The sequence below is a fragment of the Choloepus didactylus genome, chromosome 2, assembly GCF_015220235.1.
Source record: "Choloepus didactylus isolate mChoDid1 chromosome 2, mChoDid1.pri, whole genome shotgun sequence".
Lineage (NCBI taxonomy): Eukaryota > Metazoa > Chordata > Mammalia > Pilosa > Megalonychidae > Choloepus > Choloepus didactylus.
In genome coordinates, this window is record NC_051308.1 from 247,617,256 (window position 1) to 247,633,463 (window position 16,208).

Sequence of the window (16,208 nt, forward strand, 5' to 3'; positions counted from 1 at the left end):
CCTGCGCTGGACGAGCAGGAGAGAAAGCCAGGGGGAGAGGACGCGTGAGCTGGGAAGACCCTCCAGCGGGAGGATAGATCCAGGAGCCCCGAGTGCAGACGGTGGACACTCCGGAGGGGTCGGAGCAGCAGACGAGGAGAGGCCATCACAACCAAAGCCCCAAAGCTGCTGCGAGACCCCAGCCCCACGGCAAGGCAGATGCATCTGGGCAGACCAGCTCCTCCACACAGGCCAGGGATGGAGGGGCTGCAGACCGACGGTCCTGTCCGGGACAGGCCTAGGCACCCTGGGGACTCCGGGAGGTGTATAGGAACCACCTGCCAGCCAGCACTCAGCTCAGGACAATGAGGGGCAGGGACTCGGAATGCAGGTCTCTCTCCACCCTTCTCCACGGCTCAGGGCCAGGAGGCTGGGAGCACGGGCTGGGAGCACCTGCGGGAGGGATTGCAGGGGCCAGGACGTTTAAACCTGCTCCCAGCCGGACCACCACGGGCATGCTGCGACTGGGGGGTGGGTGAGCGGTCCCCTGGGCTTTCCGTAGCCCCTCCTCGAGTTGACTGGCTTCCTCGTGCCGCCTGCTTCCTGCTGACCCTGCCCCTTCCGCTCGGACTTCGCCAAGCACCCAGAGAGGGCACCGGTGAGGGTACAGGCCACAGCACCTGGTCAGACGGACGCGGAGCAGGGCGTTCTGCGAGAGGCCCCGGGGCCCAGCGGGGGGATGTGCACGCTCCACGGTCGGCGGCGAGGCCCAGGGGCGGGCGCGAAAGGGTCCAGACACTTCATTCATTTGGGAAAGGAGGTGTCAGTGGGCAAGTGTCTCTTGGGAAATGGGACACCTCGGAGGACTTTCCTCCTTTCAAGAAATAGGAAGTTGTGTCTGATTCTGGGGTTTGGGAAAGGGGAGAGAACAGTTAGTGGGATGGAAAAGCAGAATTCCCAAAATGACAAAGGGGGGAAATGGAATAAATAGCAACTTGATCAAACCAATGAAAACAAGGAAATTGAAAAAGAAGGAAAAAACTGTTGTAACAGAAATAATAAACCTAGAAGAAAGGAATAAAATAGAGTATATCAACTATTAAGCCACGTGAATGCACTAAATTCTCCCATTAAAGACAGAGAACACTGGTTTGGATTGATAAACAAAACCTGGCTACTTAAAAGAGACACAAAGTTGGCTTTCTTTTCTTTTTTTTTTTGATGACTGTGAGCAGGAGACAAAGGAAAGAGAAGGCAGACGCCAACCGGAGGAAAGCAGGTGTGACATTATTCTCACCTGCTGGCACTTAAAGGTGAAAATGAACGGTGGACAAAGAGGGGTATTTTCTTCCAGTGAAAGGCACAATTCATGATGAAGAAGAAATAGCTATGAACCATCATGCTCCAAATAATAAAGCAGCTATGGAGAGCTTATCTATTAGAAATGTAAGGAGAACTTGCTAGAAATACAATCACAAGAGAAGATAGAAACTGTGGAAAGAACTGGGGGCAACTGCATAATCCAGTCAATAAATATGTTTGTAGCCCCTAAGTAATTACACTTTTCTTCATAAGCAATTATAACATTTACAAAATCAGTCATGCCTTCGGTCACAAAGAAACCTTTAACAAATTTTAAAAATAACTGTACAGGTCACATTCTCAGATCATAATTCAATTTAACAAGCTTTTAAATGGATCATGATAAAAATGAATAAACTTTACTTGCAATTAAGAAAGACATGTCTAGGGGTGAAGAGCCAGGCTGTGTGTGTGCAGTGCAGGGGCAGAGGGGCGGGCGGCCCTGGGTGGGGATACTCACTGTCGGGCACTGCTGATTCTTAAACGTGACTTTGAAATTGGCTTGGACCTCCCCGGGGATGACCGGTGTGAAGATGATGGGCACTCTGATGGAGGCGAAGGGGGCAATGTCACCCTCTGTTATCTGCACAGGAAGAGAAGCTCCTGAAAGAGCCGGCCGGGCTTCTCAGTTCTGATTAAGGTGCCGTCCACGGACGGCCATCACGGGCCATGTGACTGCCAGGTGAGACAGAATGGTGACAGGAACGAACGCAGAGGCTCTGCCCGGGCTGGGCCTTGCCCTGGGGAGGTGACAGCTGTGTGGCTCACAGCCTGGGCCTGGCCCCCACCCAGGCGTGTCCATGGCCCCAGCATCCCCCTCCTTCACAAATTCCCACACTCCCCCCAATGCTCCTCTCCTGCCCACCACGGGCACGTGTGCCTGCCCAAGCCCCCACTTCCCCTGCGTCCCCACCCCGGGAACGTGGCATCAGGCCAGGCAGCCCTGCCTTCTCCAAGCTAGCCCTCGCCCCTCACCCCGCACGGCCCCTGCGCCCTGGCCCTGGAGCCTGTTCTGGGAGGGGGTGGCCGGGGGGTGGGGTGCCCCCTGGGGAGCAGGGCCCTGGGCCTGGGGCTTGCTGACCTCCCCCAGTGTGATCTCCGTCTGCTCCTCACAGGGTGGCATCTCCGTGACGGGGGTCAAGATTGTTCTCTCTGGCTCTGGAAGAGGAGAGGCACCCAGATGTGAGAGTCGGCTCTGGCCCCACAGAGACCCCCACCCCCATCACACTCTCTAGAAGCTTGTTCCTTCTCAACAGAGCGAGCTGAGGGCCCTCGGGGAGCTCTGGGGGGGCCCCTCTCTTACAGAGCCCCCTCAGCCTTGCCTGCCCTGGCAGTGGTGCTGAGTGTGCAAACAGTGCTCCCAGAGAGGGTTCTGGAAAAGCCCCTCCCCCCTCCTCCCCTCCCTGGGGTTATCTGAAGGCCCCTCCAGGAGAGGAAGTGGAGACAGGGTGCCCTTCTGGGGGTGGCTCAGGGAAGTCCCTTTTAATAATTAGGAAAGTCTCTTTAATTATGTGTCCCATTTTTTCTGCTCCATGTGTTACATTTCATTCTTGTGCTCTACCTGTCAGTCATAGATTAGATATGTGCTCAATTCCTAGATCTGAATTTAGGTGTGTTTTAACATTTTAAAAAATTCTCAGCAAGTATCTCTTCAAATATTGCCTTTTCTCCTGACTCCAAGAGACAGTATTAACCCTTCTTCATTCTGTCCTCAATGGCTCTTACCATTTATTTCATGATTCCATTTCTGTCACTCTGTTTGCATTCAAATAATTTCTCTGGGTCTATCTTCTATGTCACTAATTCTCTCTTCAGCAACATCTAATCTGCACTTTGACACACTGATCAAGATTTCACTGTTAAGTCATGTTATTTTTACTTCTAGAAGTTTTGCTTAGTTCATTTTCAGATCCACTGGATCTTGTTCCTCCATAATCTTTTCAAGCCCCTCTTATTTTTCAATGTATCAAACAAACTTATTTTATTTTTTATATCTAGTAATTTCAACATCTGAAACATGCAAGATTACCATGATCTCTGTTTTTTCTCTGTGTGTGGAGTGATTTTTTTTCCATTTCTTTCTATTAAGGAATAATAATTCCAAGCAGTAATTCTGTTTGGCTTGTTTTTATAATTTCTATTTATTAAAATACTTGGTATGTTTATAATTTTCTTGATTTCCTTTAGTTCTTTGTCCATATTTTCCTTTAGCTAGTTGAGCATATTTAAGACCATTTCAAAAGTCTTTGTCTGTTATGTCCCAGGCCTGGTATTCTATGTGGATGGCTTCCGATGTTTTATCTTGCTCCTTTGGATGGAGCATCATTTCCTGTTTCTTTGTATGTTTTGTGATCTTTTGTTGTTCACTGAACATTTTAATAGTTTAATGTGTTTAAATAGTTCCTGAGGTGTCTGTTCCTTAAGTTTATATCCAGCTAGTGTGATACAGAGATTTCCTTTAATGCCAAAAACAAAACAAAAACAACCAACCAACCAATCAAATACCTTTCGCAGTCTTTGTAGACTGGCTCTGAGTTGGCTGGTGCTCTCTTTCAGGCCTTAGCCATCTGTATTAGTCAGGGTTCTCTAGAAAAACATGTACATATTAAGAGATTTTTTATAAGAATTGTCTAATGTGACTGTGGGGATAGGTAAGTCCAAATTCCATAGGCAGGCCATAAGCTGGGAGACTCCACTGAAGGTTTCTGATGAATTCCCCAGCAGAAGGTGACTGGCTGAAGTGGATAAGGAAATTCTCCCTTCTGACTGCTGAAACCATCACTTATCCTTTTAGGGCCTTCTCCTTGTTGAAGGCCATCTCCTCAGTTGACTGTAGATGTAATCAGCCATAGATAAGATGCAATCAAATTACTGATGATTTAAATCGTGAAATGTCCTCACAGTAACAATCAGGCCAGTGCTTCCTTGACCAGGAAACTGGACTCCATAACACAGCCATGTTGACACGTGAGCTCAACCATCACAGTGCCCTGACAATGAACCTGAGGAGTAGCCCATGGCACAAGTGTAGGGTTCTCGCCAGCCTTTTCTGAGCATCTTGTCTTGGGCGTGCGCTCAGGACCTTAGGAATTCCCCCGTTTACAGGGACCTGAATGACCCCTCTTCTGCCCAAGAGATAGTCTTTCCTCCTAGTCCCGGGCACCCTATTTGTCTTAGAGCTGATAATCCTTTGCCCCAGACCAGTGCAACTTGATTGTTCATTATACTAATTTAGCTATCTGCAAACTGCTTCTGCATCAAGGGCAAGTTCTGGGATGATGAGCTAGAGACAAATATCCTGGATCAGCCCTTCAGGCTGCCACCAGATAGACTGGCACAGGCCACCTGCACCTCAGGGTACAATAGGGGTTACTCCACATCCCCCTTCAATGGGGCCAGAGACCTGAACTGCAAGAGCAGGCTGACCCCTCCCCACGCCAGGGAGGGAATGCGAGAGGGGCCGGAATGGGTGCCTCAAGGATTTTCTGCCATTTCTAAGCTCTCTTTTTCTTGAGTCACTGCTCACCCAGTTACTGCAGTCCTTTAACTCTTTTCCAGAGCTTTCAGAAAGAGTGTTTGCCAGTTGTTTAGAGATTCTGAGGGGGAACAGATCCCTGGAGCGTCCCACTCTGTCTTCTTGGTGACATCACTCTCCTTGAGCAATTTCTGAAGGCTGAACCAGGCTTGCATCCTGACGACAAACCCCACTGGCTTATGATGTATGATCCTTTTTACATATTGCTGGATTCATTTGCTAGTATTTTGACAAAGATGCTGAGCGATTTTTGACTGTGAGCTCGTGTTTCTTGGTTTCTTTGAGTTCTGAGTTGAAGCTACATTTTCCTGGAGTGGGTTTGCATCTGCTCTGGTCGTTTCCAACCTGGGCCACTTTCAATTAAATTCTCTGCTCGAGGTATTCTGGATCACGCAGGTAGCAAGAATCCAGGCTGCAAACCCACATGAGGACTAGCTTGTGGTTTTACATTCTTAAGAGAGAGATCCCCCCCTAGAGCCAAGGGGGAAGAAACGCATGCTTGCCATTTCCTCCCCGTCTCTGACTTGTGTGCAGCCCTCTGAGGGCTCCACGTGGCTCTTGCTCTCCGGCGGGACGCCTCGGGGGCTTGTTTCTAGCATGTCCCGTGCTCCCGCCTCACAAGGTCTCGGGATGCTGGAAGCTGGGCTGCTGCTGAGAGATCTCCCGTGACCCTCCACGCCCCAAAACAAACCCAGGAGACTTCAATTTCACAGAAGCAGGGGTGGGTGGGGGTCACCTCCGCGAGGTGGGGCTGCTGGGGGCAGCGCCGGGTCCATGACCAGGCAGAAGGGCAAGGCCGCAAACTTTTTACTGTCCACCACCCTCACAGGAAACACAATTGTCTATTTTGAAAGATGTTTTCCTGGAATAGAAGAGAAACACAGAGGCAGCAGGTTCACTCTGGAAGTTTGCAGCGCCCTTCCAGCCTGTGACGATCTACCTCTGGCAAGGATGCTAAGACATAGTTACGTCAGGGCAGGGTTCTCTGCTTTGCTGCCACTTTAAAAGACTAGGGGATTTTCTAATTAGTAGAGAAGAAAAGAAGGAAAGAGGAGAAAATGCCAGAAAACAAAAATTTAAAAAGCAGGACCAGTATAAAGCACAAAACAAGGTAGTAGGAATAGAGCTAGATATACCAATAGCCACAATAAACTTACATAGATAAATGCTCCAGAAAAAATAAAATATTGTCAGACTAACAAAATAGACAAAATCTAGCTGCAGGCTGTTTGAAAGAGACACATCTAAAATATAAAGAAACAGAAAGACCTTTTAAAAAAGTATGAAAAAATATATACAAGGCAAAAATTTACCAAACAAAAGAAAGCTGGAATATTAATGATGGATTTTAAGGCAAAAAGAATTACAAAAGATAAGGTCACTATAGATTAATAAATGATTCAATTCACCAGGATACCAAAGCAATCAATGCACCATGAACATCATAGTTTCAAAATACATGCAGCAAAACTGACACAACCGTAAAGAGAAATTGACAAACCCATATTACAGCAGATTTTAATGACTGTCCCTCCAACTGACATATAAAGGAGACAAAAGGATTGAGAAGATTTATGATTAAAAAACCTGAACTAATGGACATATATAGAACACTGCCCAACAAATGGAAAATACACATTCTTTACAAGCACAGACACAACCTCCACAGATGGGCCACACACTCGTTCATCAGCAAAGCTGCCTGGCACGTTGAAAAAGCAGGATTCTTGGGTATACCTCATAAAACAATGCCATCCTGTCTCCCATCGTCCTTTCAGACTTATTCCTATAATTAAAGAGGAGCTTCAATCAGACCAATCCAAACAGAGGACAACCTCTGGGGAGTGAATCATGGCCTCCACAAAAGGCAAGTTCAGGTCCTAACCCTAACCCTTGGGGAGGCGCCGGAAGCCAGGAGAGAAAGGAGAGGACGCGGCCATGTGACGGGAACGCCAAGGAACCCAAGGATCGCCGGCCAGCCCGAACACTAACCGACCCCAGGGGGAGCAGGCCTTCCAGCCCCCGAAACCACAGCCAATAAATTCCTGCTGATTAAGCCAGTACACTGTGTGGTATTTGTCAGAGCAGCCTGGTATTTGTCAGCTGTCAGCGTGGTGAGTGGGGCTTCTCGATGGCACGAGAGAAACCAAAAGCAGGCAAGCCCAGAGGAGGCTCTACACTTGGAAAGAGGAAATGACACTGAGGGAGTGTTGGGGACTCCCAACACAGAAGGCGTGTTCAGGTCCCAACCCTGGTTCTGTGGATGAGAACCCATTTGTAAACAGGGCCTCTGAAGATGTTCTTAGTTAGGGGTGCCAGACTGAACGAGGGCAGGCCTTAATCCAATATGGCTGAAGCCTAAATAAGCAAAGGAAATTGGACCCAGGGAGAAGTCCTGGGGAGCAGATGGAAATGGGAAGTCAGCGGACCATGGAAGGGAAGGGAGAAGATGCTGCTGTGTGCATCGCCACATGACAGAAAAGTCACAGAGCCTCAGAGGCTGCTGGCAGCTAGAAGACACCAACCCCAGAAGGAAACAAGCCTTCCAGCCTCTGAAACCAGGAGCCAATAAATTCCTGCTGTCAAGCCAACACACTGTATGGCATTTGTTTTAAGAGCCAGTTAACTAAAACAGTAAATTTCCCATTTTTAAGGATTTTACCCTGGTGGAAGGCCACACTCAGTGCCATGCTGGACAGCTAAAACTTAGGAAGAAAACTCATGGTCTTGCTGGCTTTAAGAACCAGAGGACAGAGTTCAGGATGATAAGTGAATTAGCTGGAAAGTAAGGAGGGAAATCCTGGAAAGGGGAGAGTCATAGAAGGAGAGTTCTAAAATGTGCTCAAAATCTCTGTTCTGACTGCTGAATTCTGCATGCACAGGACATACTTGAATCACCCTAGCTCGAGCTAAAAGAACTGAACAGAAATTTTAGCTGCTGTCTGATACAGGAAAGACAGAATTTGAAGTTTGAGTTCAGCCAAATTAATGGCCCACTAGAACAAAAATAAACAAATCTTCAAGTGAATATTAAGCCAGAATGTCTACAATATATCATTCACAATGCCCAGGATACAATCCAAAATTATTAGACATAAGGAAAAAAAAACAGAAAAAACAGAAAAATGTGATTCACTCTCAAGAGGAAAGGCAATCAATGAAGACTGAGTTTGAGATGACATAGCTGTTGGATGAGGATTTTCAAGCAGCTATTAGAGTTATGCTCAAAGATGTGAAAGAAAATGTGCATGTAATGCATGAACAAATGGTGTGATGGTTAAGTTCATGTGTCAACTTGGCCAAGTCATGGTGTCCAGTTGTTGGGTCAAGCAAGCACTGGCCTGAGAGTTACTGTGAGGATATTTCATGGACTTAAATAATCAATAAATTGATTGCATCTATGGCTGATTACATCTACAATCAACTCAGTAGATTGCCTCAACAATGAGAGAAATCTCATCCAATCTGTTGAGGGTCTTAAAAGGAGAAGTGATGACTTCAGCAGTCGGAAGGGAGAATTTCCATATCCACTTCAGCCTTCCAGCTTTTCCTGGGGAATTCGCTGAAAACCTTCATTGAAGTTCCCAGCTTGCTGCCTGCCCTATGGAATTTGGACTTGCCCATCCCCACAGTCACGTTAACCAATTCCTAGAATAATCTCTTTGTATTTAAATTGTACATATCCTGTCAGTTCTGTTTCCCTAGAGAACCCTGAACTAATGCAAATAGAAACTTTAGCAGAGAAATAGAACTATAAAAAAGAACAAAATGAAAATTTTAGAACTAAAAAATACATGAACTGAAATAAATTCACTGGGTGGCAGCTGAATTGGAGATGACAGAAGAGTCAGTGGCCTCAAAGAAACATGAGAAATTACCCAATCTGAAAAACAGAAAGAAAAATGATCAAAGACCAATGAACAGAGCCTCAGGATCTCACAGGGCAATATCAAAAGCTCTTAATATGTTTAAATGGAGTCCCAGAAGGAGAAGAGAGCTAGAATAGTGTAGAAAAAATATTTCAAAAAATAATAGTTAAAACTTCCCAGATTTTCATACTTTGATAGTTATTACTGTTACGTACATATGTTAAATTTCACAATAAAAATGTATATAAACAAACAAAGAAAAACTTTCCAAATTTTGTTAAAGATAATCTCTTACAGCTTTGAGAAGCCCAAGTAACACTGAGAAGGATAAATACAAAGAAAACCATACTTAGGTAGATTGTAGTAAAACTTCTGGAAGCCAAATATGAAGAGAAAATCTTGAAAGCAGCCAGAGGGAAAAAAGACACATTCCATACAGAGGGATAATAATACAAATAACTACTGACTTCCCAGTAGGTACAGTGGAGGCCAGAAGACAGTGGAATAACATTTTTAAAGTGCTGGGAAAAAACGATGCCAACCCCAAATTCTATATCCAGCAAAAACATTCTTCAAAAAGGAAAGTGACATAAAGATACTTTTAGATAAAGGAAAACTAAGTGCATTCATTACAAGGAGACCTAAATTATTATAAATGTCAGAGGCTAAAGAGAAATGATAGCAGATGGAAACCTGGATCATCAGAAAAAAAGGAAAAGCATCAGAAATGGTACATATCTGGTTAAATGCAAAAGACTATTATTTTTTCTCTCAATTTCTTTATAATGCATAAAAGTATTTAAGGAAAACTTATAGCAATGTATTGTAGTGCTTATAATGTATGGAGCTGTAATTTATATGACAAGCACAGCATAAAGGGTGGGGGTTATAAATGGGCCCATATAATCACAAGGCTCTTATATTTTTATGTGAAGTGGTACAATTTTAACCATAAATAGACTATAAGGAGTTGATGTATATTGTAATCCCTAGATCAGCTATTAAAAAGTACAGAGAGAACTGCTAAATACCCAACAGACAAATTAAAATGGAATTCTAAAAAATACTCAGTTAACCCAGAAGAAGACTGGAAAAGTGGAAAAACAGCAGGAAACACAGATTGGATAAACAGAAAAGAAACAGTAACGTGGCAACCTGAATCCAACCATATCAATAATTATAGGAAATATAAATGTACTAAACACTCTAATAAAAGGCAGAGATAGTCAGAATGGGTTAAAAAAACAAACACAAGACCTGATTATATGCTTGCCTATCAGAGAGGCACTTTAAATAGAAATACACACTCTAAGCCCAACTTGGCAAATAAATTCATCACCCTCCCCTCCACAAGGGACATGACTCCCAGGGGAATGAATCTCCCTGGCGACGTGGGACATGACTCCCAGGAATGAGCCTGGCCCTAGCAGTGAGGGATTGAAAATGCCTGCTTGACCAAAAAGGGGGAAAAAAAGAGGCAACAAGCTGAGGTCACAGTGGCTGAGAGATCCCAAATAGGGTCGAGAGGCTATCCTGGAGGTTTGTCTTATGCAAGCTCCAGCTAGACACCCCAAATGGCCACAGTATGCCATGGCCTTACCAAAAGTAGTCCCCAAATACCTAAGTTCCTACCTGAGATTCTATAAAAGATTCACTCACTAGGCTTTATCTCTCAGAAACTTAAATCCACCAGAGTGTTCCTATGCCAGACAAGTCCTAAAACCCAGAGGCAACATCCTCTTTAAGATCAACTATCAGATGCAGCCCCCTTCCCCACCCTGTTGACACCCCCTTTCAATATGAACTTAGGGTGCTCACTGCCTAGACACCCCTGAAGATGGAAAAAGAGATTACGTGAGAGGAAAGGGTTACAATAAACAAGGTAAGATTTAACAAAGGTCTATGAATACTGAAATAATATATATACACACACATATATGTGTATATATAAATGTATGTGTGCCAGTTTGAATGTATTGTGTCCCCCAAACGCCATTATCTTTGATGTAGTCTTGTGGGCAGATGTTATCAGTTTTGATTAGATTTCTTTGAGTGTTTCTTTGGAATGTGCCCCACCCAGCTGTGGGTGATGACTCTGATGGGATATTTCCATGGAGTCATGGCCCCACCCTTTCAGGGTGGGACTTGATCAGTGGAGCCATATAGATGAGCTGACTCAAAGAGAAGGAACTCAGTGCAGCTGTGAGTGATGTTTTGAAGAGGAGTAAGCTTGCTAGAGAGGAACATCCTGGGAGAAAGCCATTTTGAAACCAGAACTTTGGAGCAGACACCAGCCACGTGCCTTCCCAGCTAATAAAGATTTTCCAGACACCACTGGCCATCCTCCAGTGAAGGTACCCTATTGCTGATGTGTTACCTTGGACACTTTATGGCCTTAAGACTGTAACTGTGTAGCCAAATAAACCCCCTTTTTATAAAAGCCAATCCGTCTCGGGTGTTTTGCGTTCCGCAGCATGAGCAAACTAGAACAGTGTGTATGTATTTTAGATGCTGGGGTGTTGGAATAGCTGGAAGGAGGGAAATGACAGGGTGAACTGAAGGCTACAGCATCCTTGGAAATTTGCTCTGTAGCTATTTGTTAATTGTGCTTTGAAGATCTTCACCTTTCTGTATATCCCCTATATTGCACAATAAGGAAAGAACTGAAACTGTGGAACTGAAACCCATAACAATTTTTGAGATTACCTATTTGACTGCTTGTTGAGCTGTACATTGAAAGGTAACAGCTTTCTGGATGTATGTTATATTTTACAATAATGGAAATGGCCAAAGTTGTGGAACTGTCACCCATGACATTCTTTGAAATTTGTTCTCTAACTACTTGTTAAATTGCACTTTGAAAGTTATCACTGTTATGTATATATGTCAAAGTTCACAATAAAAATGCATTAAAAAAAGAAATATACAGAGAGGTTGAAAATGATTGGATGAAAAAAGATACACCAAGAAAACAGTAAGCATAAGAAGTCTGGAGTGGTTAGGTTAATAGCAGTTAATTAGACATTAAGACACAGAGTATTATAAGAGATAAGGAGAAACATTTAATAATGGTAAAAGAAGCAATCAGGAAGATATAACAGTTATAAATGTAAATATATTTAATAACATAGCTTCAAAATGGACAGACTAAAAGGGAAAAATAGATAATGCACAATTACAATTAAGATATTTTTATGCCCATCTCTGTGCAACTAGACCAGGAAGAAAATCAATGAAGAGAGAACCTAAGATGGCGGCTAGGTGAGACAGGGCAAAAAAACACCTCCATGAAAAATACTAGATAAAAACCAGAAAGTGACCCAGAACACCACTGCCAGCGATGCACCAGCCGGACAAGGTCTGCTAAATCCACAGGGAATGTGCATTTGGTGAAACCCGGAGTCTGCATTCTGAAACGAGTGAGTGAGTCGGCTGAAAGTCCCGTGGCTGCGCTGCGGTGTGGGGAAACGGTGGGCTGGCGTTTGGAGACTGACTAGTTCTTCAAAACAAAAAAGCCTGGGAGTGGCTGCAGATACGATAGGGAGCCACACAGTGAAGCACGGCGGGAGCGGGCTGGGCTAACGCCTTGGTGTCTGGCATGGAGGATAGCCCTTCCCACACCCGCTGCTGATTGTCTCGAGACCAGAGGACCAGAGGGGAGCCAAAAGGAGAAAAAAAAAACCGCATTCCTTGTAGCCACCTCCCCAGTGGGCGGGGAACGCTCCTACCCAGGGCCAGACATACAGCCCAGAGCCGTGGCAAGAATCCCAGTGTGATGGGGAATCTTTCCCGCAGCACTGCACACAAGTCACAATATCGGCCGTGGACAGTGGCCTTTAATACACCCACGGCTGATTGTCCGGAGCTGGGAGGGCGGAGCTGTGCAAAAAGGGGGAAGTTAACGCGTTCCCATTCAACCATCTTTAAAGCAGGCTGGGAGCGCCCCGGCACGGCCCAGTGGCCCAGGGCTTCCCTGGAGGGCCGGCGTGCACTAGTGACGTGGCGTGTCCCTCCCTCAGCAGAGGTCCTGGAAGAGCACAGCTGGGAAGGGGGAACCACTCGGAAATCCCAGGGACCCTACGCGAATACCAAGGACTTGTGGGTCAGCGGCAGAGAGCAGCCTTGAATCTCCGGGGACACCTGGGAGGTTTGATTATTAAAGCTGCCCTGCCTCCCCAACCGCTCAGACACATGCCCCACATTCAGGGCGGACAGCACCAACAGCACACCCCAACTTAGTGCACTAATTGGACCCCACAAGAATCAGACCCCCACACACCACAAAGACGAAGCTGGGGAGAACTGACTTGAGGGGAACAGGTGACTCACGGACGCCATCTGCTGGTTAGTTAAAGTGTACGCCACCAAGCTGTAGATAAGACAAATCAGGGACCAAGTAAAGCAAATGCCAAGAGCCCAAAAACAACAGAAAATCTTAAAGCGTATGATAAAACCAGACAATATGGAGAACCCAAACCCAAACACCCAAATCAAAAGATCAGAAGAGACACAGTATTTGGCACAATTAATCAAAGAATTACAGACAGGCAACAAGAGCATGGCTCAGGATATAAAGGACATGAAGAAGAGCATGGCACAGGACATAAAGGACATAAAGAAGACCCTAGAAGAGCATAAAGAAGAAATTGCAAGAATAAATAAAAAAATAGAAGATCTTATGGAAATAAACTATTGGCCAAATTAAAAAGACTCTGGATACTCATAATACAAGATTAGAGGAAGCTGAACAACAACTCACCCTCCTTGAGGACCACAGAACGGAAAATGAAAGAACAAAAGAAAGAATGGGGAAAAAATCAAAAAAATCGAAACGGATCTCAGGGATATAATAGATAAAATAAAATGGCCAAATTTAAGACTCGTTGGTGTCCCAGAAGGGGAGGAGAAGGGTAAAGGTCTAGAAAGAGTATTCAAATAAATTGTTGGGGAAAACTTCGCAAACCTTCTACACAATATAAATACACAAAGCATAAATGCCCAGCAAACTCCAAATAGAATAAATCCAAATAAACCCACTCCAAGACATATTCTGATCAGACTGTCAAATACTGAAGAGAAGGAGCAAGTTCTGAAAGCAGCAAGAGAAAAGCAATTCACCACACACAAAGGAAACAACATAAGACTAAGTAGTGACTATTCAGCAGCCACCATGGAGGCAAGAAGGCAGTGGCATGACATATTTAAAATTCTGAGAGAGAAAAGTTTCCAACCAAGAATACTTTATACAGCAAAGGTCTCCAAATTTGAGGGAGAGCTTAAATTTTTCACAGACAAATAAATGCTGAGAGATTTTGCTAATAAAAGACCTGCCCTACTTCAGATACTAAAGGGAGCCCTACCAACAGAGAAAACAGCTGAGGGACTTCATCACCAGTAGATCAGTCCTATAAGAATTGCTAAAGGGAGTTGAGCAGGCTGAAAGGAAGGGACACTAAACAATTGACTGAAACTACATGAAGAAATAAAGGGTACCACTAAAGATCACATGGTAAATATAAATACCAATACTACTGTATTTTTGAATTGTAACTCCACTATTTACTTCCTACAGGATCTAAAATACACAAACTGTAATGATAAATCAGTGATTTTGAACTCAATGTAAAAATATGTAATTTTTGACAAGAACTACATAAAAGTGGGGGAATGAGGGAGTATAGGAACATAGTTTATGTGTCATATTGAAATTAAGTTGGTATCAAAGAAAAACAAGATTGTTATAGATTTAAGATGTTAAATTTAAGCCCCATGGTAAACACAAAGAAAGTATCGGAGAATATGACCATAGAGATGAAAAGTAGAGTAGGGGTTCCGAGAAGTGGGGGAAGGGGCAATGGGGAGTTAAGAAATGAGTGTAGGGTTTCTGTTTGGGGCGAAGGGAAATGTCTAGAAAGGGCTGGTGGGAAGGTGATAGCATTGCAACATTCTAAATGTGATTAATTCCACTATTGGAATGCTAGGAGGGGTGGAACGGGGAGATTTAGACTGTATATATGTTTCCACAGTTGAAAAAAAAAAGACAGTCTAAATAGATAATGACAATTAAATGCCAAGGATGATCCTGGATGGGATATGAGGATGGAGGACAGGAGGCTCAAAGGAACACAAATGGGACATAAGGAAAAAAAAAAAAGGAAATATCGAATGTAAGCTTTGTATCAAGGTTGAATTTCTTGAACTTCTTAGCTGCGTTTAATGGGATTGCATAAAAGAATGTTCTTGTTTATGGGAAAGGTATATGTGAATTATAGTGTTTGTTCAAGGATGTGTGCAGCTTGCTCTCATATGTTCAGAAGACAGAGCAATAGATGATGGATGATAGGGAGGGAGGGAAAGAAAGAAATGGTGGTGTGACAGGATGTTAAAGGTGGTGGATCGGGGTATCGGGGGAGGGGGGTCGGGGTATGCTGGAGTTCTGTGTAAGGGGTTTGTACTGTTTTTGCAACTGTTCCTGTAAGTTTGAATTTATCTCAAAATAAAATTTCTTATTAAAAAAAAATCAATGAAGACACAGAAGATCTGAATAACATACCAAACACCTTGATCTGGTTGGCACATAGAGAACACTCCATCCAGCAACTACAGAATGCACACGACATGTTAACTGTGATAGACCCAGGCCACAAAAACAAGCCTTGATAAATTTAAAAAAATTGAAATCATATAGAATATGCTTTCTGAGCACAATGACATTTAATTAGAAATCAGTAACATTAAGTTATCTAAGCAAATTTCATATATTTGGAAATTAAACAACACACTTCTAAATAACCCAAGAGTCACATAAGAAATCACAAGGGGAATTAAAAATCTTCAAATTGAATGATAATGAAAGACAACAAAAAAATTTCTGAGATTTAGCTAAAACAGTGCTTAGAGAGAAACCTATAGCTTTAAAGTGCTTATCTTCTAAAAGAAGAAAGTGACCTAATATTAGAAAGTTCCCTAATTTTCTAGCTTTTTAACCTTAAGAGCAAAGCAACCCTAAAGTAAGTGGAAGGAAGGAAATAATGCAGGTGGCAGGAATCAGTGAAACAGAAAAACTATAAAATCAGCAAAGCGAACAGCTGTTTCTTAAAAAGATTGATGAAATTGGAAATGCCACAGCTATATGGATCAAGAAAAAAAAAAAAAAAAAAAAACAGAGAACACAATGACCAATTGGGAAATGAAAAGAGAATTTCAATACAGAACCTACAGATATTAAGAGGGCAATAAAAGAACAATATGAGTTTTCTGCCAATAAATTTAACAATTTAGATGAATAGAAAAATCTGAATAGTCCTATTATCTTTCAAAGAAATTGAATTTAGTTATCAAAAACTTTTCACTCACCACACACCAAAAAATCCATGTCCAGATGGTTTCACTGTTCAATGCTGTCAATGTTTAAGAAATGACACTAATTTGACACAAACTTTATCAGAAAATGGGGGAGGGAG

The 16,208-nt window shown here is 43.6% G+C and overlaps 1 protein-coding gene across 10 annotated transcripts in view; it reads right to left on the reverse strand.

The window, feature by feature from the left end:
* Window positions 1–16,208, reverse strand: part of CFAP74 (cilia and flagella associated protein 74) — a 135,376-nt gene that overhangs the window by 26,346 nt on the left and 92,822 nt on the right. For all 10 annotated transcript variants that reach the window (XR_005215558.1, XR_005215560.1, XR_005215559.1 and 7 more), the window contains 2 exons: window positions 2,423–2,499; window positions 1,802–1,924 (listed from right to left, as the gene is read on the reverse strand). Coding sequence is in view for 7 of the 10 variants with exons in the window: in XM_037828817.1 (XP_037684745.1) it covers window positions 1,802–1,924; window positions 2,423–2,499 (200 nt within the window). In the remaining 3 variants the exon portion in view is untranslated. The remainder of the gene's footprint in view (window positions 1–1,801; window positions 1,925–2,422; window positions 2,500–16,208) is intronic.